Source organism: Protobothrops mucrosquamatus, unplaced genomic scaffold (genome assembly GCF_001527695.2).
Source record: "Protobothrops mucrosquamatus isolate PMUCROS unplaced genomic scaffold, P.Mucros_1.0 scaffold310, whole genome shotgun sequence".
In the NCBI taxonomy this organism is placed as follows: domain Eukaryota; kingdom Metazoa; phylum Chordata; class Lepidosauria; order Squamata; family Viperidae; genus Protobothrops; species Protobothrops mucrosquamatus.
This window is the reverse complement of record NW_015386650.1, coordinates 160,009-182,372: the sequence shown is the minus strand read 5'-3', so window position 1 is coordinate 182,372 and position 22,364 is coordinate 160,009. Positions and strand designations below refer to the sequence as shown.

The 22,364-nt window shown below is 37.3% G+C and overlaps 1 protein-coding gene across 1 annotated transcript in view; it reads right to left on the bottom strand.

The window, feature by feature from the left end:
• Positions 1 to 19,823, bottom strand: part of APPL2 (adaptor protein, phosphotyrosine interacting with PH domain and leucine zipper 2) — a 26,054-nt gene extending 6,231 nt beyond the window's left edge. Inside the window, exons 1-16 of the mRNA XM_015815068.1 lie at positions 19,588 to 19,823; positions 14,666 to 14,764; positions 12,300 to 12,359; positions 11,471 to 11,542; positions 8,050 to 8,137; positions 6,743 to 6,784; positions 6,593 to 6,651; positions 6,090 to 6,236; positions 5,164 to 5,246; positions 4,325 to 4,480; positions 3,442 to 3,630; positions 2,449 to 2,491; positions 2,275 to 2,331; positions 2,048 to 2,151; positions 1,494 to 1,652; positions 1,331 to 1,383 (exon numbers count right to left, since the gene is read on the bottom strand). Of these exons, the coding sequence (XP_015670554.1) occupies positions 1,331 to 1,383; positions 1,494 to 1,652; positions 2,048 to 2,151; positions 2,275 to 2,331; positions 2,449 to 2,491; positions 3,442 to 3,630; positions 4,325 to 4,480; positions 5,164 to 5,246; positions 6,090 to 6,236; positions 6,593 to 6,651; positions 6,743 to 6,784; positions 8,050 to 8,137; positions 11,471 to 11,542; positions 12,300 to 12,359; positions 14,666 to 14,764; positions 19,588 to 19,641 (1,465 nt within the window). The 5' untranslated portion in view covers positions 19,642 to 19,823. The remainder of the gene's footprint in view (positions 1 to 1,330; positions 1,384 to 1,493; positions 1,653 to 2,047; positions 2,152 to 2,274; positions 2,332 to 2,448; positions 2,492 to 3,441; positions 3,631 to 4,324; positions 4,481 to 5,163; positions 5,247 to 6,089; positions 6,237 to 6,592; positions 6,652 to 6,742; positions 6,785 to 8,049; positions 8,138 to 11,470; positions 11,543 to 12,299; positions 12,360 to 14,665; positions 14,765 to 19,587) is intronic.
• Positions 19,824 to 22,364: the final 2,541 nt, after the last annotated feature.

Genomic DNA, 22,364 nt, shown 5'->3' with positions numbered 1-22,364 from the left:
CAGGAGTCTTCTCCAGCACCATAGTTCAAAGGCCTCAATTCTTTGGCGCTCAGCCTTTCTTATGGTCCAACTTTCACAGCCATACATTGCAACTGGGAAAACCATGGCCTTGACTATACGCACTTTTGTTGGCAGGGTGATGTCTCTGCTTTTTAGTATGCTGTCTAGATTTGCCATAGCTTTCCTCCCCAGGAGCAAGGGTCTTTTAATTTCTTGGCTGCAGTCCCCATCTGCGGTGATCTTGAATGCTAAATGAGTCCGTTGCTAAAAGAGGACTACCTGTATTTCCTCCTGAATTTCCTTACTCACCCTTTCTTCACCCAGCAAGACACTGGGAGAGAGAGACTGCTTTGACCAGAAGTCTGGTCCGATCATTTACAAAGCGCTTTTAAGATTAACTTTAAAGCTTGCACATGTATATAAACTCCAGGTTGTCTCTTCCTATGCAGAGAGTGCATTCATAAACACTCTTTCAGTGGGGCAGTTCACATACTTAGTTATAAACTAAGTATGAAATAATTAGCAGACCCTTGCAATCTGGCTTTTGTAAATATGGAATCAATGCAAATGCAATTTGAGCACAAATGCTGGAGCTTATCTTTATTCATTTCTTTATTATATTTGTATAGCTTGAGAGCTTCCTCCTGGTAGGAAACTCCTCCCCTCTCCACCCCCAGATTCTTAACCATATTAGCACTAAAGGTATCCTTTCTCCAATGTTTACTGCTTACCCTCATGGAAACTAGACTTTTCCTTTCCAAGCTACCACAGAAAAAAGTGCAGCAGTAAGGAACGGTGGTGGTGGGCTACAAGTTAATTTTTGCACTCTTCTAGTCACCAGCTAAACTCTTCTAATAACTGAGAAATTGTGCAATGAGAATGGTAACTGTGAAAAGTGTCCTCAGTCATTCCATCCATTATTATAAATAAAGCTAATGTATGAAAGGGGGAAAAAACTGAATTAAAAAATGTCCGTGGAGAGTGGTACACCATGGGCACACTCAACATGCTTAATTGATACTGGACTCTTTCCTCATTCTGCCCACAGAATTTCAAAAATTAAAATCAGCCTAGAAAAGACTGCATGTCTCCATCCTATAGAGACCGGAAGCCTTGTTGAGTTTTGCTTATACATTTTTTAAGCCAAAGGAAATCGTTATTCTGCACATCCCACATTTAACAGTTTTTTGCTTACAGTAGGACAATAAACAGACTACCAGGTAGTCTTAACAGCACAGGCAAAATAGCTTTTTCTGTGAAAGTGGGACACTAATCTGGATGGCTTTGGAACCAAAGCAAAGAGTGATGAACAGTACTTAGGCATATCTACCTGCTTCATCCTCTTTCTCGCCATCTTCAGATTCTCCAAAAGGGTTGGTGCGTCTGCAACAAAACAGCATTTCTAAAATACCATTTTCCAATACTAAGAGAAAAGTAAAAAAAGAAAAAAAATAGAGCTCCTTGTCAAAAGAAAGATTGTTGGCAGCTTGTACCTTCCACCCCTGTGCTGATCTAGGAACTCTGTTGCAGGGAGCACAATGTCAAACTGAATGGGAGTTCCAGGTGCAATTAACTCGGTGGGGATGAGAGCATCAGCAGATTCCTCAGGGACTGTCTGGTCATTCAGAATATCCATGTTCTTCCCCTCCTGGCTAAAGGGAAAGAGAAGAGAAGGGGGACATTTGAAACATGCAGTCAAAAAGCACGATGGATTATTATGAATGGAAAAATCCATTAAGAATAACTAAAGTATCATCTTTCATGTCTTTTACTAGTTTCAAAGAATGAATGAGAAAGAATAAGCTGAAGAAGCAGAAAGTCTCTTTTAAGCAAATGCTCATTCATTGGCATGTGACTGATAAATATACTGTATGACCCATCTACTCTGTTGTGGAACAGTTCTTCACTTCATAAGTAGAACAGGAAATGCAGGATTAAATATTCCCCCAGGACAGAATTCTATGCTTACACTAAAATTGCATGTTAGGGAAAAGAAGGCTTTATTTTCAGTGGGGAAGAACAAACCCCAAGGCAAATATGAAAGTACCTGGAAGAGTGACTAGCTTGCTTCTTCTCAGCTTGCTTCTTCTCAAAGCTCATGATTGGGGTCACAGCTTGTAGTGCTGTCTGATTTAACCTAATGGCAACTGCCTGAAGTAAAACAAAGGTGCATCCGTGAGTAATACTGTTTAAAGTTCTTGCATAAACACAGAATCATAAGTAAACATATCTTATAAGGCAATACATTTGAAAAATTTTTTAAAACCTGCTCACTTCTGGGTTGTCAGTCAGATAGATCTGTCGTGAAATGTTGTTGATTGCACTTATCCACTGTAACAACAAAGCAAATATTTAAAATAAGGCACCTGGATATTCTTGAATTCTTAATTGGTAGAATTGATTTTATCTAACAAATTGAAATCTTCCCTTCACAGTGAAATGTTTTACCTCCTCATATTCCTTTTTGCTTTCTGCCTGGAGGGTTATGCCTCTAAAAAAAATATATACACAGCCATTAGTATTATTTCCCTGGATTATCACATACATATCATTCATGCTCAAGACTGCATGAATGAAAAATACAACACAGTAATACAATTTGAGATCCAAAAGTTTGAATTTGCAAAATATTAATGTTGTGGCCTTAGAAATCAAAACAATCAAAATGTTTTTGATTAAACATTCTAGACCAAAGGCCTAATGGCTAGGCCTTGAAACAATTGCAAAGAAAAAGCCATTTTTGTATTTTGTGCTTGATGTATAGATACAAGGTTATTTGTATTTGCTGAAATATGCTTGTGTGCCTTCAAGACTCCTGGTAAATTGTCTGGACAAATCCCTGGAGTTTTCTTGGCAAGATTTCAGAAGTGGTTTAGCATTGCCTGTTAAATCGCTTCTGGTTCTAGGCCTGAGAGAGAATGACTGGCCAAAGCTACCCAGCTAGCTTTGTGCCTAAGGAGGGACTAGAACTCAGTCTTCAGTTTCTAGGCTCGAGCCTTTACCACCGTAACCAAATTGGCTCTCATTTGCTGAAATAATATAATAATGGCCCTAATTATTATACAGTGCCTATATTGTTCTTTCTTAGAATCTGACAACAGTAACCTTCTTAAATTTCTATACTGCTAAGTTCCAAATGTTATTCCTGGTGACTTACATTCAACAGGGAGGGCACTAAACTCACAAGAAGTTATTCCATAATATGGGGAAGTAACTGAAAAAAATTGCTATAATCCCTGACCCTTGGCTGGACTATAAACTGGAAAGCCATGTATATTGCCAAAACTATTTTTGCAGTAACTCCTACATAAACCAGAAAAACTTGATTTAGATTAAGTGGAGGAAATAAAGTATACAAAGCAGCTCAGTTAATGCAGCCTCGCCAAGAATGACAAAGCTTTCCTTCTAGCAGATGCCCAGCAGAAATCCTGACCCACATACGGTTTTCCAGTCGGAGTCGTGATCTGAAAGCAGTAACGTCGATCTTCACAATCAATTGCCATTACAGAGCAGTTGTCCAAATCTTGAATCAATCCACCAGCTACTGCACCCCTGGGCTGACACATCAAGTTTCCACCCTGAGTGAAGAAATACAGCCTGTCCCATGTGGTTGTCACAAGGCCTGTTTTGCTGCAAAAAAATAGACCATTTCAAGTTTTTAAAAAACAGTACTGGAACATATTTGCCAAATTCATTCCAACAAGCCCATCTGATTGTCTTCAGCACATGGATTTTTAAGACTATATTTTGTTATGGCTATATCACTATATCCTAGTTTTATTTACTTTCAGGTGCTGGATTTCATAACAGTGCTACATTGGGGAGTCAGGGTTCATTGTCTGAAATGTCCAGATCAGTAACCTACCTATACAGTTACTAAATATGGCTGGACAAGTAGAGACTGTTACTTTTGCCATCGTTAGATGCATCCCACAAATTGAATTGATATTTGCAATGTCTAAAAGATATCTAGATATTAATAAGTTTCTATAAGCAGAGGCTAAATGTTCTGTACAGGAAAAAAAAGTAGTAGTTGCTGTTTTCCCCAGCTCCTCTCCTTGTTGAAGTCTACTGTGTATCGACCTTTAAAAAGTCCCTCATACATGCATATATGGATTCTTAGGCATTTTAATTACTAGTGCATTTTTCCATAGTACAAGAAGCATCTTATCACCCTTTAAGATTCAAAGTAAATGTAAAAAATGATGTTTCATTTATTTTTAGCACTCTTATTGGTCCAAATTAGGTAGGAGTACTGATAATCCCCCCTCCCCAAAGCTGAAATGACCAAGATAAATAAAACATTACTAAGCTTCCACATTACTTTCTAAGGTTAAGGTAGCCTGCTTTCTGGATAAGGTTTTTGTTGATGACAGGAGAAGCATCAAAATCAGGCGTATATACTGATTCACCAACTGAAAGCAGATCTTGCTGAGATACCCGCATTGCTTCAACTTCAGTATCTGATTCTTCTTGGATGCTGTAATACATAAATAAAAATAAAGCACTTCACCGTCATGCTACTTCTTATGAACTTTTATGTATGCAATTATTAATACAGCTGGGCATTAAAGATTATTTACAAATATGTTTTTCATAAGCACTTAAGAGCTACAAACCAATGTAAAAATGTGCATTTGCAAGTAATTATGAATCCCAATGGCAGCATGATTTCATATATATCCTATATGATAAAAGTTTTAGGCTGATCATAGCTCCAAATCAGGTACCCTGTAAAATGCAGACAACACTTTTTAGAAATCACTTTTGTGATATGTTATGTTGCAGCTTAGCTCTAGGTAAACTATTTTAGTGCCATTTCCCGTCTTTAAACTTGCTGCAACTATATAGAGGTGTACCGTGGGAGAAAAAAAAACACAATTACTTTCAAGATCCCTGATTAGGCAGCATAAATTATATGCCAACATCTTCCAGATGTATGGAATACAAGTATTATTATCACAAGCCAGCATGGCCAATTATCAGTTGGATTTCAATATAAATCACAGCTGAACAGGTCTTCGACAGTATTTTCACATCAAGACAATTCTATCTCCCTTTCTCTCCCTCTCCCTTCTTGCTCATGTAGGTAAGAACAATACAAGCAATGTTTTTCCTCCCTCCCAAAACTGCAAAGCAATGTAAACTGGAATATAATGTTACCTCTGCACCATATTTGTAACCGATGTTAAGAAGCCATCCAGTTTTTTTGAAAACATCTCTGCTCCTTTCTTCAGAAAATTAATCTGAAAAGTATAAAAAGGAAGCTGGAATACTACTACTGAAGACTTTGATTAACAAATGGCTCACTCCAAGGATCTCGAAGCCTTGAGATGAGAGAATGTTCTTTGTATTTTGAGAGCTTTCTGTGGATCCATAGAGAAAAAAGGTGGCTTGCTTATTCATAAAATAGTCACCATGGGTATATTTAGTGCAACTGCAAAACAACCTATACAGTTTCTAGATGCCCAACCCTTGGCAGGAGATTCACTCTTAATTTACAGCTTACTTTTACTCTTCTGAATATCAATGGAGCAATGTGGAATTCAAGGATATTTTGAACAAATATAATCCTAGAAGCTTTGAAAAATTTAAATAAAAGGATTAAAAAGAATAAGCCAGGTGGGCACCAAGAGAAACACTGTTTATAGGCAAAATAATCTTTGAAATTCAGTTTCTATGACCTTGAATCTCTCTCTCTCTCCCCCTCCCTCCCTCCCTCTCCCTCTCTCTCTGTGTAAGAAATCATTGCAAGTATTCTCTCTTGTACCATCAAATATTCCTCACTTCAGTTAAAAGTCATGGAAGTTTCTGCACACAATTTATTTAACAAACATTCAACATTTGTTTAGTTTAGGAGTAGACTATCATTTATACATTTTTATAGTTCACTCAGGAAAACGATCAGAGGTTTGGTTTACAATATTAGGGAACACAGGTGCTTTGACTATAAAGTGGCTGAAATATTAGGAGCTGTATCATGCTCAGACATATGAAACACCATTTGCAAATGAGATATTCCACTGTACTATAAAATAATTCACAGCTCCTTTCTTAGCTACAAAACGGTGCTGCTTTCGGCTACATACCTGTGAACGTGCGTATCCCAGCATAGGCTCCATCATGGCAATTCTTTTACGATACTGTAAAGCATTCAAGGCACAGTAATATTGTAATGATGACAGATGTTGTTTCCTTCGGGCACTGGCGACCTCTTTGACAACTTCAGCCTTTAGCTGAACAATAAAATGTTTGTAAAACTCAGACAAATATCAGCAGACAGTATTTTTTTCAACAGAGGCTGAAGAATGCAACATACAACAGATAACATCACATCAAAGTCTATTGAAAGCACTTGGACTATACTGCATATTTTAACAATCAGGACTCTCATTTCGAGAACTGCACCCATCATTTGAAAGGCACATCCAAATAATTCAAACACTACCATAAATTTTAAGCAATCTTTTCCATCACATTTTTATTTGTATGACATAGATGCGTCACATTCAGGTTTCTGCTCACTTGCATTTTTCTACATGCCTAGAATTTTTTTTTTTTTTTTTAATAATCTAAAACTGGAAACACATACCTTTCCATTCTCTCTCTTTTTGGGTAGCCTGCTGTATCTGGCCATGGAGATGTCATGTTCTGAAAGAAAAGGCAACCTTTGAGCCTCACAACTGAAGCTGCACATGCACCAGGGAATTCTATTAAACCAAAGATAAAATGTGAGACATACCATTGCTTGCAAGACTGAAGAGATCCTTCAAAGTGCTTACTTCTAGGGAGGAAGTAGAGAAGATAAACCAACAATATATGTATTACATATTTTTTTTCAGATATATGGATTAAATCCTGGACAGAAATAGAACTCTTCCATTTGCTTTACTTACAAATCTCTATATACCAAATAGTTTTTATTAATCAATCCAAGAAAACTTGGGATAGAAAGCTGCTGTTCTTGTAGCATCTTTGTTTTATCACAATTTCTGTTTTGAATCCAATGGCCAGAACTCCTTTGGCCAATACAGCAGGAGAATCTGGCTGACTAGGAATGACTAGGATGGGTAAAAGCCTGAAGGCTGTAGACAAGATCTCATTCCCTTCATTTTTTCCCCGTTTTTGTAATGTAACCACACCCACCAGGATTGTCCATCTTATTTTAAAATAAATATGTAGGGGAATGTTATGGTAAGTTGGACTGTGTTCAGTATTGTTATTATTTGATATATTATTCTTGCCTATATCTTTTGAGATTTCTTAAATAAAAAATAGCTTATTTCTTCCCTTTAATTTTCTATTCATACATTCTCTCTGGGACACCATATGCAGATAGTCCTCACTTAACTACCCTATCTGGTGCGGGCAACTCTGTCGCTAAGTGACAGGATTGTTAAAATGAAATAGCACACAAATGCTCCATTTAGCAACAACAGCATTTCTCAAGATTAGGGCTGCCTCTACTTCAACTCACCCCATCCATTTATGTCTCTCTCATCTCTGCCCTTTGGGCAACCCATCTACCCATTGCTGCTAGCTGCCCCATCATCCAGCCCTGCCAGCCACTACACCCACTCCACGTTGCACTAATAGTCAGGGTCTTCTTTTACACTGACTTCTATGGTACTGCGACTTTCTTTTGCATGCCAGACTGCTCCTTCTTTAATGAACAGAGGCCCCGGATGTGGCTCAAATGGAAGCCCTGAGCAGAATATAAGCACAGACCCTCGATGGGATGCAACTGCAACAGAGACCCTGACTGGACCGACACAAATAAGGTGCATTTGTGGCACGTGCATTGGGTTGGTCAGTAGGGGCAGCTGGCAACAACACGTAGGCAGATGGCCAAAGGGGGGTTGTAAATGAGGGTGGGAGCAATTTTTGTTCATGTGACCATCTGGGGCTTCAAGGACCAGCCGTAAGTCCCTTTGTTCAGCACTTTCATAACTTATGGTCACTGAAATGATGGACCTTAAATGAGGACTACCTCATGAGAAGACAGCCTGTGGAAATTCCCAACCAGGAAGAAACATTTCAATTATTTACCTGTGAGATCTTTCTCACGAAACTGGATGATAGGAAGAACCATTGTGTCTGCAAGCTGTTTTGCCAGTTCAGTGTGTAAAACATTAAGCTGAAAAACAGGAAAGCAATGATACTATCTTGGTACTACAACCCTGCAAATATCACTCAGCCTCAATTTCATCTCTAGATAATAATCATAATAAAGCTGATATAAGCAAAGGAAATTAGAGAAAGGAAGAAAAAAATTGACACTGGATTGAAGAAAACCAGCATTATTTCTTTATACAGCCAGATTGGAATCCTGCCTAATATATATAAAATACATTTATGTATATTAGAAGAATATTTATCTTCAAAATCATTTTGTATGTATTCACATCTCAGCAATCTCTTGATCTCATATGCATACAGTATGTCTTCTAATTTCTGAATCTCTTAATATGGAATTATCAACTTTCTAATGTAGAACAGTTAAATATTGAACTTTATTACTATTAAGCTCCTTTATAATTGCAGAGGCTAAATGACTGACAGACAGATGCCTTTTTAGCTGTCAAGTCCTATCTCCTGTTCACTGTAGGAAACCTTCAAAAATAAATCAGTCTCAATAAGAAGTTAGCAGCCTGATGTATTTTTTGTGGAACATCTTTTGATCAATAAAATAGTACTTAAAGTGCATCTGTTTTGATGAATAGTATTGGGAAGGGGGGGGGGCAAAGAAGGGGAAAAAAATTAACCAGAGTCTTAAAACCTTCCTTAAGAATTCATCCATGCTTGGTTTACAGAATAAGTTATATTTATAAAGTAGATCCCAGAAGATTATCTTCATCTATAGCAAAAAGTTTCTGGAGTGAGCTTTCAAATGTAAATGATTTCATACATCTCTTCTTCAGTTTATATTTACAAATAGTCCTTGACTTACAACCATTCATTTACTGACCATTCTAAGTTACAATGGCACTGGAAAAAGTGACTTATGACTGGCTTTCACACTTACGACCACTGCAGTATCCCCCTGGTCACATGATCAAAATTTGGGCACTTGGCAACTGGCATGTATTTATGACAGTTGCATTGTTCTGGGGTCATGTGATCACCATTTGTAACCTTCCCAGACAGCTTCTGACAAGCAAAGTCAATGGGGGAAGCCACATTCACTTAACAAACACATGATTCACTTAATAACTGCAGTGATTCACTTAGCAATTGTTGTAAATCGAGGATTACCTGTATATGTATTCCCATATTAATGTTTGCATTCTAAATATGTGTTGATTTTGTTCCTTGTTATCATTTTGATGATTTACTATTTGTGTGTATAAAACGGGGGAAAATTTGATTCTCATGAGGAAATGTAGATGGTGCTCCCAATTGTGTAGTGCAACTTTTCTCCAACCAGCATAAGGATGATTGGAAGCACAACTTAACACACTCAGAAGGCAGCAGTTTGTAAAGACTGATCAAGAGAATCTCCCACTCTGCAGTTTTCCCACATGGTGTCCAAGTTCAAAATCGGGAATGCCTGCATGTATTATCTGAATTGCCTCTAATGATAAAACTAATCCTATCTTAAAAGTGAATGAAGCTGAACACTAAGGTTATTCCATCAAAAATTCCAAAGGGATTTACTTTACAAAATGCAAAGATTCAAGTCACAAATAATATCTCACTATATAGCTTCGGTTGAGCAAGAAAGTTTCCATGTTATCAAATGACTGAAGAGTTTACTTGAGAGGCTCTGAAGCAAAATTAACTTGAATGTTTATATTGATTCTGCAAACTTCAGTTTCATTCGCACATCGTATTGCTTTGCCCACGTAGCTCTTTTATCCAAACCAAACAAATAGCTGTTATGTTTTTCTTTCTTTTTCTAGCAGAACACTGTAATATCCAAGGGAGGTTTTTAAACAGTTATTGATTTTCATGTGTGGGTTGATACATAAATACAAGGAGACTTAAGGTATGATTCATCATCATTAACAAACACAAGGACCACTAAATGGTTTACACTGTGGGAAAGGAACAGCATCTGAGGAAGAACACAGAAACTTTCTTTGAAGACCTACCAGTAGTATGTATTTGACAAACCTCTAGCCACATTTTAGCCCCAGGATACCACTGTTAAGCATTCTGTTAAAAAGATGGACAGGATAATGGACTCTTCAACAAAAACTATTTTGTACTTGAATTCTCTGGAAGTGCTGATAAATTTTGTCTATAGTGCTTTCTGTATTTGTATGCATTAATATCTCAGTTCTTACATAGAACTGAGATATTAAAAGAGATTAATTTTCTCTCTCCAGCATATTATACCTTGGTGAGTAATGTAAGATTAGGGAACTCTCGGGAAAACAGTAAAATCTCCCTGGTTACATGCATATAGTTTTTCCAGAATGTTTTTTTTCTCAATCTAGCTTACACTAGATTGGATTTCCTAGTGGTCTCCCAATCAAGTACTAATCAGGCTCAACTCTTTGAGGCTTAACCAAGTCAGCTACATGATGGAGAGATTAAAGAATTCTCCCTTCTCTCCCCAAATGCAAATCTCAAGACTGTTTAAGACAAGTTGCAACAGCTAATGCTCTACAAAAGTTACTATTGTTTTAGTGATGGTTCACAGAACTGTGGATTTTGGTTGAGTGTGATTAAACAATGGAAACCATATGGAAAAAGGGTGTGAAATCCCTAAAAGAAAACAAGCTTGGAATAATGAAGTTGTTTGAGGTCAAGCCAAAATGGAAGATATAGCAGAAACCAACTTGCTAGAAAATGCGAAAATTCCCTGTCTGCCTCTGAAAAATTGTGGACTGTAATAGAAATTGTATAGGGATTATATTAGAACATCTGAGGACAAGGAGATGGCAAAAAGTCTATGAACATGAGTGGGAAAATTCATTAGATTATGAATTTTAGGCTCCTGGGATTTTGAAGTTCAACAGTAATTGGAAGGCTACAAGTGTTTTATTCCTGCCTTACAATGTAAGAACTCAGAAATGGTTTTACTGTATTTGGGCAATGATGAGAATATTAAGTGCAAACTGCAAAAAAGTAAGCACTTTACAGATTAACACATTTATTAAGGCTCAGGTTTTCCTCGTAAACACTATCTTCGTGAACTAATTCTCACCTCTCACATGCTAATGGGTACAAATAGAAAAACTCTCAAATGGCAATAACCTCCAGAGTATTTTATGCACTAGTAAATAATAATAGTAACAGTGATAATAGTAAACCTATTGCACTCAATGTCACCATCCTGAACTAAAAAGTGTTAAAGGCTTTCATAAGACTCTTCATAAAAAAGCAGAACGGCTCCTTTTCATTATATCAGCCGCAGTCATTTCTGATCCACACCAAGCATTAACTGCTCTTTTTTTTCTAACATCCTTATGTCCTAATCAGGAGAGTGAAAGAGAGAAAATCAAGTTATAATTTGGATTACCTCATCCACAATTTTTGAGAAGGACTGAAGCGTAGATATCATTTCTTCATCTCCTTTCCCCAAGGCAAAATTCTGCAAGTTAACAAGAATTAATGGCAGCACTTAATCAGAGAAGGAAATGAGAACAAGTCTAAGAAGGCTCAGCTCAAGTTTAGCCCAATAATAAGTATTTTACTCAGCAAGATTAAGGGTAGTTATGAGCCAGGGAGAAAAAAAAGAGCCTGCCTCTCGTTATTTATAATCCAAAGTGATAGAAACTCTACCCCTAATCATAGATTATAATTACACTACACTAACTTTTTGCAAATTTCTGCAAAATAGCAGTGTGATTCACTTACATATAGGCTTTTTAACATTTCTAAAGTTTCCTACCAATATGACCCACTGATAGAAATGCCAGCAAAATCTTTCTCAACATCAGAGGGCCAGATATACCTTCCAGGGTATCTAAAAAAGCGTGCAAAGAGTCAAGATAGGTAGGTTTGTACCCATTTTAAAGCTTCTATTGTGTGGCTTTGGTTATCATCCTAACATTTTCTACCCTCCCTGAAAACATCTTAGGTACCTCACCACTACTGTGAATAGAGAAATGATCACAAGTGACACAGTTGTTTGAGTTTTAAGAATCAATTCCATGTGCCATTTCAAATGAAGAAAACAAGGCCTTAGAAGCTGCCACACTTCTGGCCACCAGAGTATGTCAGAGCAAGTTAGTCTCCTTGTAATCTGTGCAGATAATCAAGCAAAATACTAGTGGATGGTTAAACTATGTCTACTTTTCATCTTCCCAGTGTGGAAATTGCTCAGGAAAAGACTGTACTGCACATACCTGTTTTTCATATGCAAGAAGATGCTTGGAAAGCTGTTGTGTTGCTAGGCACATTTCATTCTATAAAGAGAGAATGTGTCTCATTACTGACGCACGCAAACACTTAAAGATTTACAATGAAAGGGCTACACAACTTTTCCCAAAGAAGGACTGGATTTGGCTTTTAAATGATTCGCTATATTGCAAAAAGTGGCCAGTTGGGCCAAGATGTTGCTCAGGCAATGTCTTTTATTGGATACTATTAAAGAACAGAATTCACATTAAAGCCAACTATTAAAGAAGACTCTATCCAGCTATGTAGAGTCAGGACTGGATAATATTTGGACCCAGGGTCACGTCTGCCTTCAGCCACTGAAGCTCCATAGGAGACTTTGGGTCAGTCATTCTCTCTTAGCCCAACCTGACTTATTGGTGTGGTGAAAAAATGGGAGGAGCTCCTTGGCTCCTTATCAAAAAGCAGATTATAACTTTACCAAAGAAACAAATCTCAGTGAGTCTCTAGGCATAGCTGAGACTTAAAAAAGTATTATCTAAGACTCCAATTTTGTATTACAATCACAGGCTTCACCTCAAAGGGGGATGTTGGTATTTATTCTATTTCTAATCTATACAACAATTATTCCTTAGATGCATATAGCTGGATTGGATGCAGATTGAATGACTTTAGGCTCCTGTATTAAGTTTCTCTCCCGCAAAAAGCAGATTAATAAATTAATACATTAATCCATACGTTACTGGATCTCCTGCAATCTGCTTCCTAAATAAACAGAAATCTGCAGTGCTCTTTAGCACACTGCTCATTATTAGTTATCTGTTGCAATTTTTAGCACACAAATGAGGAAAGATTACAGATAAAACTGTGGTAATAAAAACCCACTGCTGTCACATTTTAGTGCTGCTTTTTTAACATTGTCATTATGCCTGAATTAAATATAATTTAAAACAAATGTTGCTCATTTTCTAAAGAAACTATCTTGAATCTTTAAGTTGGAAAATGGTAACCAATCAGGATTTATACATGACAAGCCTGCTATTGAAGAAAGTGAGAGGATACACTGGAAAGATCTTCCCAGTTATGTAGGAAGAAAAAAGAGGGCAGCATACAGACAAAACAATATACAAGTTTTCACCAAAATCACCTTTGTTTTAAAGCCACAGCAATTTCATTTCATTTATGTCAATTATTTCAATAAAGCTAATTTTTTATACTTTTCACAAAATTGCAAGACCAATAAAACTGCCCTCATGCTGCAGCTGAAATCTATCACAAAAAGGTTACATGCTTTACAAAGAACAATTGCCTTCACAACTTTTCTCAAATAATCGTTAAGAAAATTATGTTGGGCAAAACCACTAACACTCATCTCTGCAGTAATTAAAACTATGTTAATAAATTGCTTTTCTGATGAAAATAATCTTGACATAAGATGCAAATCCAAGGTTGGGGAGAGGTGCTCCATAAAATGCTGAGCTTCTGATATTCCACCTGGCATTTAAGGGTGGTGGTGCAATCCACAGTTATAATTTAAAGAACTCCTATGTAAACAGTAAGGGTTGGCCTTTGTATACACAGACTAAGGTAAAGAAAATGAAAAGGATATGAAAATTTAAAGGGCTCCTTTATTTCTATAAAATCTCTTTCCCATACAATGAACAATAACAGCAAAAAGTATTCTTTTACCTCAGAAGATGAAGTTTCTAAAGACCAGATCACATGATGTATAGATTAGGAATCACAACTTATGTCTTCAAAATATGTTGGTCTACAACACTGACAATTCCTTGCGAACAGCTATGTTGGGTAGGCTGATGGAAATTGATGTCCAAAATTTCTGGGCCTATTCCCACCCTCCCCAGATCAACACTCAACTACAGGTAGTCCTCAACTTACAACCACAATTGAGCCCAAAATTTCTGTTGCTAAGTGAGACATTTGTTAAGTGAATATTGCCCCATTTAATGACATTTCTTGCCACAGTTGTTAAGTGAATCACTGCAGTTTTTAAGTTAGTAACATGGTTGATAAGTGAATTGGCATCCTGGTTGATTTTGCTTGTCAGAAGGTCACAAAGGGGATCACATGATCCTGGAACACTGCAAATGTCATAAATATGTCATAAATATGAGTCAGTTGCCAAGAGTCTGAATTTTGATCACATGACCATGCAATGCAGTGTGAAAAATGGTCCTGTCACTTTTTACAGTGTCATTGTAACTTCCAATGGTCACTAAATGAACTTTATAAGGCAAGGACTACCTGTATTAACAGTAGCTGAACTGTAAGAGAAAGTACAAGAAAAATTAAAAATGCATCTTAGAAAAGGAAAGAAAAAAAAATCCAATGTATTTCATGGAAACTAACTTACCTGTGCCCCATAGATTCGCTGCATTGCTTGAAGCAGCTGGTTGGTGTACTCCGTGAGTGTTCCAGCATCTTCTTCAAATACGCTCAACAAGGAGCGGGTCTGAAGCATTTAAAAACAAACATAAATGAAATCTTGAATAAAAGTATCACTCACTTTTTTCTTCCATTAGCAACACCTTAATTATATATAAAAAATCATTCAACAGAGATACCATCTGCCAAAGATTCTGTGATCCAGCGTTCTGTTCACCAAGTTGTTGACAAGAAATCCAGAAGTGGGACATAAGCTTAGGGACCCAACAATTGTTATTACTGTACACAGAGCCACTGGAACTAGTGACCGCCCATAGTCTTTTCTTGTGGAATTAAATCTGGCAGATGTTACCTGTATAGTGAAGGAATAAATTCCATAGTAAAACCACACCATCTACGAAAGACTCCCTCTATTTATTAGATGACCCTGACTTCTGGCATCATCAGATAGATCAGTGTTTCTCAACCTTGGCCATTTGAAAATGACACTTGATGATGTGAGCTGTCTGGGGAATTCTGGGACTTGAAGTCCACACTTCTTCAAGCAGCCAAGTTTGAGAAACACTGGGATAAATGTTTTGAAAGTGCTGCTTGCATTGGGGAAAATCCCTTGCACAGTCACTTATAAAAGGGAGAGGTGCAAAAAAGGACACAAGCTTGTTTTAGATGTTTGTGGGATAATAAATATTTACACCAGATTAGGAATAAATGCTTAAATACATTTCATTGTTAACAGGGAAGGTTGTGACCAGGTAACCTATTTAGTTTTGGATGTCTAATATGGGTCACCCCTTCAAACAAAAAACTCTAAGGGAGATTTAGGGGCCACTCAGACATTCTATTAATCTCAAATGAAGAATTTCTTTTCCAAACAGATCTAGGCTTAGAAAAGTTTTTTCCTGAGAACTGTAAGTGTGGGGGGAGTATGGTTTTTATTTCCAAATGTATGTTTATATTATTTTCATTTATGCTGTAGAAATGCATGGCAGTGCGTACCTTACATTGGGTTTACATAATTTAAAATATCTTAATATTCCATATGCCTATTTGCATTAGCCCATTACTGAGCATGAAAGGGTAATTCTATCTATCAACAGGTCACTGCAGGAGAAACCAGAGAGTAAGGGAAAGTAGAATGGAGGCAAAGGTAAACAAACAAAGAATACTTGGAGATTACAGGGTGATAAAAAGGGAATTTTAATCTAAACTCCTGAGGATACCAGATTAGAGGAGGATTGTGTAATTTGTAAGGAGGAATCTCAGGAAATGCTTCAAATGAAGTTATTAAGAGAGGAGCCAACAAAGAAAGAGAGAGAACAGGAGAACAGAGAAAATCCATACAACCATTATGTACTATGACTAATCATGTAGAATTTACCAAATGATTACTGACAAATTAAAGCACGAAGCCACAGAGTTTATGTTAATACACAGGGCAACTTCAGGGAGGGGGAAAGTATTTGGATATCTTAGAGGAAGAAGGATTCAATCATATTCTATGTCTGAAACCTGGGCTAAGGGGAAATATAGGATTCGATCATATTCTATGTCTGAAACCTGGGCTAAGGGGAAATATTTTGAGGAGAAGCTTCTTCATTATTCATTGGACAAATGATTTAAGAGGGATCTGAACACTTGTTTATTTAATAAAGTAAGATGATTGATAGAAGTGAGGAAGATGCTGAGGACGGCAGTAAGTTAGATAGTAAATACATTTAATGATAGTAAACATATTATTTTTCTTGTGATTGTAAATATATAATGGTGTATATATGGATATTATTGCTTTTATATAATTTTAACTGTTGTTCATTTTGAATGTTCATTTTTTGTTATAGTTAGTGTTTAAAAATCCATTGTTCCCTGTGTGGAATACCAGTTCTGGTATAACCTTTAAAAATGGTTTGATTCTTCATCCCCTAAATCTTAAGAATTGTACTGAGTTCCTGGCAGGCCCTAATTTCTGATGAGAGCCATTTCTATAGATTTTGCCACTTAGGAGGCAGGTGGGAGGACTTTGTTTACTATCTAGCCTGATGAACAGCTCTGAAGAAGCTGCACAGCAATTAGCCTAATAAAGATGCTTGTTAAAATATGGAATCGGGTGTTTTTCTTCTGATCAAAAGAGAGCTATCAATGGTCCCCTACCACATCCCTATAATCCCATTTTGCAAACTTGATTGTCTCTGTAATGGAATTATTTAAAGCCACAGTAGAAAATGTTTTCTTATCAGGTAAAATCAAAACAATAGCAGGCAAATTAGAATGATGGGATATTCTTAGCAAAGAAGCAAAATGAATTCAGAACTATAAAAAATTCTGCCATAATACAAAATACATTTTGGAATATTGATTAGAAAATCTTTGTTGTTCAAAATGGGAATTCCACACAATATCCTATTACAGCTCTCACGTTATTATGGAGCAAACTATTTCCATAAGATAATAGTCCCATAATAAGAGATCTGATGGTATGTGTTAGATATACAAAATTATTTGACATTAGTATTTATTGATGTCTTTGGGATGTGATAATTGGGTGTCCCCTCTAAATACTATCATTTATCCTCTGGCCAATTTTTTTTTAAGAATATGGGGAATATAATCCAAGACTCATTTCTGTGTTTACACTTAAGACTTTCAGCTGTTGAAGAGAAAGGAGCATGGAGAGTTGGATATAAGAAGCTTTGTTTGGCAATATAACACCTAAGCAGCATAATTACTGACAATGAATAACTTTCAAAGTATATTTCCTGATGGAAGCTTACAAACTAAAGTAAGCATGATTAAAATATGTAAATTTTTAAAACAAAAGATTTTCTAAGTGTGGTTCCTAATACCCCATCCCCACCACAGTCCCTTCAGTTTTTATTCATCCAAAGTGTTCAAATATAAAGGACAACTCCATTATCCCTAATCAACATGGGTGACCTAAATTATAATTCAACACATGTGGAAGACAACATGCTGGATGAGATAGCATTCCTTGCAAAAATAATTTTTTATATATAATTGATTGCACATTCTTTCTCTCTCTCTCTTTCTATACACACACACACACACACACACACACACGAAATGTACAAGCATGTATCAGTGGAACAAAATGGATAAAATGGGATACAAATACAGCTGTTAAATTCAAGCCCCAAGGATGTCACTGTGCAATTGATGCTTGCATATTATTGCACAATTAATGTAATTTGCTTCTTTTGCACAATAACATTAAAATGCATGTGCTATCCCTTCCCCTCCAGATTCCCACCAGTCCAATGGCAACTCCTTTCAGTGTTAGTTATCAAAGCCATAGTGAGAATGATGGGAGTTCTTGTAATCCACAGAGGACTACAGTTACTGGAAAACTGGCAAATTGACCAAAATAAAAACTGAAATTAGTTTCTGATTAGACCAAAGTATAACATCTTGGATCTCTCACATAATTGACACAATTATGTGATAGGCCTTTATTATTTTTTCTGGACTATCTCAATTTCCCAGTTACTTCTGTGAACACACCTTCACTAAAAGCAACTATATCTAAGAAATCTACAAATCAAGGAAACGTGTGCATTTTATAAATTATAAATAAGCATGAAAACCCAGAACTTCAGCAACTGTGGAAATACGGGGTTCTAAAAAAAAATAATCCCATCCATAGTGGCAATTGTTTTATATGCACATTATTGTCCAATCCCCTTGGCACAAAATAATAATCAGGAACCATCCCTTTAAGCACCTGCATCCATTTGCATGAGTCACATTATATTGCTTTGTTTGTCAATAAACCAAAAGACTCTTTTGCAACGCTTAACAAAGATCCAAAACCAGAAGAGGGATAGGGCTGTTTGTTAATAAAGTCATTTGGTCCTTGCTAACAGAGGCAGTTGACTGACCATAAGAATTTACCAAGGCCCCAAATTCACCAGCCTTGAACAATCAATTTCCTCCTTCCACTTTGAACTGTCCTGCATAATTTTTAATTGTGGAGTCTCAATATTTAACCTCAATTCGCCCCCTATCATTCCAAACCATTGTTTTTTTCCCCAGTTGCTTTCAGGTAAAGTTATTGTTTTTCTTTTCTGCAAAATTCCTCCCTTTTCTTCACAGTGACCTAGATTTGTCAAATTGGAGCTAATACCACTAATAAAGCTGCAGTACTTCGTGTCTCCACCTCCTCCAGCCAAAAACTCATTAATATTTCCAGGGTATACTGCCTCCAGTCCTTGTTAACCCTTCCCTGCTCCCCTTCCTTTCCAAGTTGTAACCTGAGAAAAGACACATTACCATAACAGCAACTGCGTGGAAGGTGTGTTTTCACAGTACAGTATCCGGGTGAGCATTATTTTTATTACGTTTGTTAAGAACCCTGCTCTTTTTTATATATTACATCAGGATCCTTAAATACTAAAGACTGGGTTGTCATTATGTGATGCAAAGTACATCTCTGATCTCCAAAGAACTTTGAATATTTTAGTGATAGCACTTGGTCAGTTTAAATAATATTGTTATTCTCTTGGTACCATAAAAAAGAAGAAAATGGAACAGAAGGAAGAAGGCGCGACAATATGATTTGAATAATAGTTATGATTTGAATAATAGTTATGAAGACTGCAATCTTTGCAGAACGTAATTTTCCTATGCTTGTTGTGAAACGATAAATGCAGTCTCAGATTTGCTTTGATGCGACCATAAACTCTATCCATAAAGACAGGCTCGGCTAAATCACCTCTTCCCGATCATTGACCTCAACCTTTTTCTCTTTCTACCCCACTCCGCCCCCCGGCCTTGTCCCTCGCCCGGACAGCAGGTAGCTTTTGCACGGAATCTGTTGCGCCATCCCTTCCCAAACCGCAGATCAGGTGCACTCAAGCCTCCTCCGGAATCCGATACCTGCGGACTATCTTGCAGAGCGTCTTCTAGGCGAAGTCTGTCGACGGCGGGCATTGCCTGGCGCTGGAGAGGCGATCGGGAATCACGTAAGCTTGCTCAGCTGCGAAAGCGATGGCCAGGCGTTTCTGCTGACACGTCGGATCTGGACGTTGGGTCGCTTCGCCCAGGAGACGAACGTGCGAGCAAACCGCCTGCGGAATCCGAAGTCTTTCCTCCGGAGCCTCCTTTTCCCTTTCTTCCACACTAAAATGAAGGGAGAAAGAGGCCAGAGGCGCAGCCCACGAACCCAGGGGTGTGTTAAACAGGTTGTACTCCCGCCTGTTGCATGCCCAGCCCCGGTCAACAGGCAGGCAAACGCCTCGCCTAGGACTCCTCCTCTTAGTTCCTGTTTCTGGCAGGACGAGAAATGGAGAGCAGCAGGAAGTGTGGCATTGAGGATCTTCCTCGTTAACTCTTCTGTGTGCATTCCACCCTGCTTACTCACAACCTTAAGGCAAAGAGCAGAGAGACAAAGTGCAAATCAACAAGGGAGGGTTATAACTAAATGTTACAGCGTGGAGTGTCCCCCAGCCAAGTTGTTAGGCAGCCAGGCCTTTTTTCCAGCATGCTGTACAGTAGTTTAATCTCGCTTTCGTTTCCCCTGCTCAGTTGAGCGTACTCTGTGTTCATGGGGTTACTTCGAAGGAGGATTGCTCCCTCTTTAAATATCATTTGCAGTTTTGCAGAGTTTGAAGATTTTCTTAGAATGCTGATTTTTTTTTGTTTCTTCCTGACCCTGGGAGGGTGCTGATGTTCCTCAACTGCGTTTGTTGTTTAATGAACTGCATACACTATATTTATGATTCCTAAAGTGTGAGCCCTTGAAAAAAAAATTGGTCTATTATGACAGTTTAAATTCTGTATTTATTGCTATTGTTGACTGCAGATGATGACCACCATGCAATTCACTGCACTTGATCATTACAGTTTTGTATGTTTTTAAAAATGTTTTATAAGCATAAGGCATGTATGCGTGTGTTTTCAATTGAATTATATACTAGAGTTGTGGTTTTTGAGTGATTTAAAAGGTCAACTCAAGAATAAATGAAAGTACTACTGTAATCTTTAGCATCATCTTAACTTCCAAGAGCCATTTTTAGAAAATCTAATGTGTGAGGAAAAACTACCAGTTGAGAAAAAAATAAGGTAAAAGAGGTACAGGGAATAAACCAAATCTTCATTATGGCCAAAGACCAGCATAAATATAGGAAATATTCTGGAAACTTTGGGGAATTGGCATAGAGGTACTCTACCAAATTTATAAATGGTTGATTTTTGTGATGACATGATCATAAAATTGAAAAAATGCCCATCAACTACCACCACCCTCCAAACTCTGAAGAGGACTGTCTATAATCTGTTAGTCTTGCCTTCTGGTGGGAAGAACGAAAGCAAAGAGCACCAAGCTTGTTCTGAACTAAGCCCAAAGTTTTTCAAACATTCCTTGAAATTCTGCCATGGCATATTATACAAAGGAGGACAATCTCTACCTGCATTCAGAACTGCAACTGCAAGTGATTATATTATCCCACAAGTGGGCTTTAGATAATCTTAGTCTAATCTTAGTCTAAAAGTAAACACAATAAACATTTGCTCGTGTGTTCTGCTTTAGCTATTTGAAATAATGCATTAGAGGAAATGTTGGTCGCCAAAAATTTTTTTTGACTGTTTTCAGAGTCATAGAAAAGTCCCGAGAAAGGTTCTGCTTCATTTGTGATCACTTCCTATTTGCAATAGGAAAAAACTTCGGTATGATCCTATTTACCTCCCTTTCCTCAGTGCAAAAAGCAAGCATTCCGTCCTCCAATCTAGGTTGGTTACTACAGTTAAAACTCCCATTCCCCCAGTCTCAAATGTGAGACAAGGGTGGTGCTTGTAATTTGAAAAAGTCACTGATGTAATTGTTAATTACAGAAAGGTTTGTGTGTGCTTTTCTCCAGGTATCATTTTCACCTAATTATTTTTAAAAACTAAATAAAAATAAAAAATTGCCATGAAAATGATTAAGAGAAAAAAAGAAAAATACAGGTAATCCTTCACTTACAACTATTTGTTTAATGACCATTTGAAGTTAATAGTGGCATTGAAAAAAATGACTTACTGTATACCAGTTCTCACTTATGACTGTTGCAGCATCTGCATGGTCACATGATCAAAATTTGGGCACCTGGCAACTGGCATACGTTTATGATATTTGCTCTGCCTGGGGTCACATGATCACCATTTGTAACCTTCCTAGCTGTCTTCCAACAAGCAACATCAATGGAGGAAGCTAATTTTGCTTAACAACTGCATGCTTCACTTAACAACTGCAGTGATTCACTTAACAACTGTAGCAAAAAACTTAAAATTCACTTAACAACTGCCTGGCTTTGCAATGGAAATTTTAGGCTCAATTGCAATTGCAAGTTGAAGACTACCTATATATGTATTCCCATGTTAATGTTTGTATTCTAAAAATATATTGATTTTGTTCCTTGTTATCTTTGATGTTTTGATGATTTACTATTTGCATTTATAAAATGGGAGAAAATATGATTCTCGTGAGGAACTGCAGATGGTGCTCCAGTTGTGTAGTGCAACTTGTAATGGTAACAGCTTAAATAACAGCTAACTCTGCCTCCTCTGTTCTGTTAAGTATCTCCTTATAAGTTGGCATCTCAAGCTGAGGGGAGCAGTTTCCCAACCAGCTAGGTGCCCACCAGCTGAACAAGCACTTCAAATAAAACAGGTTAAAG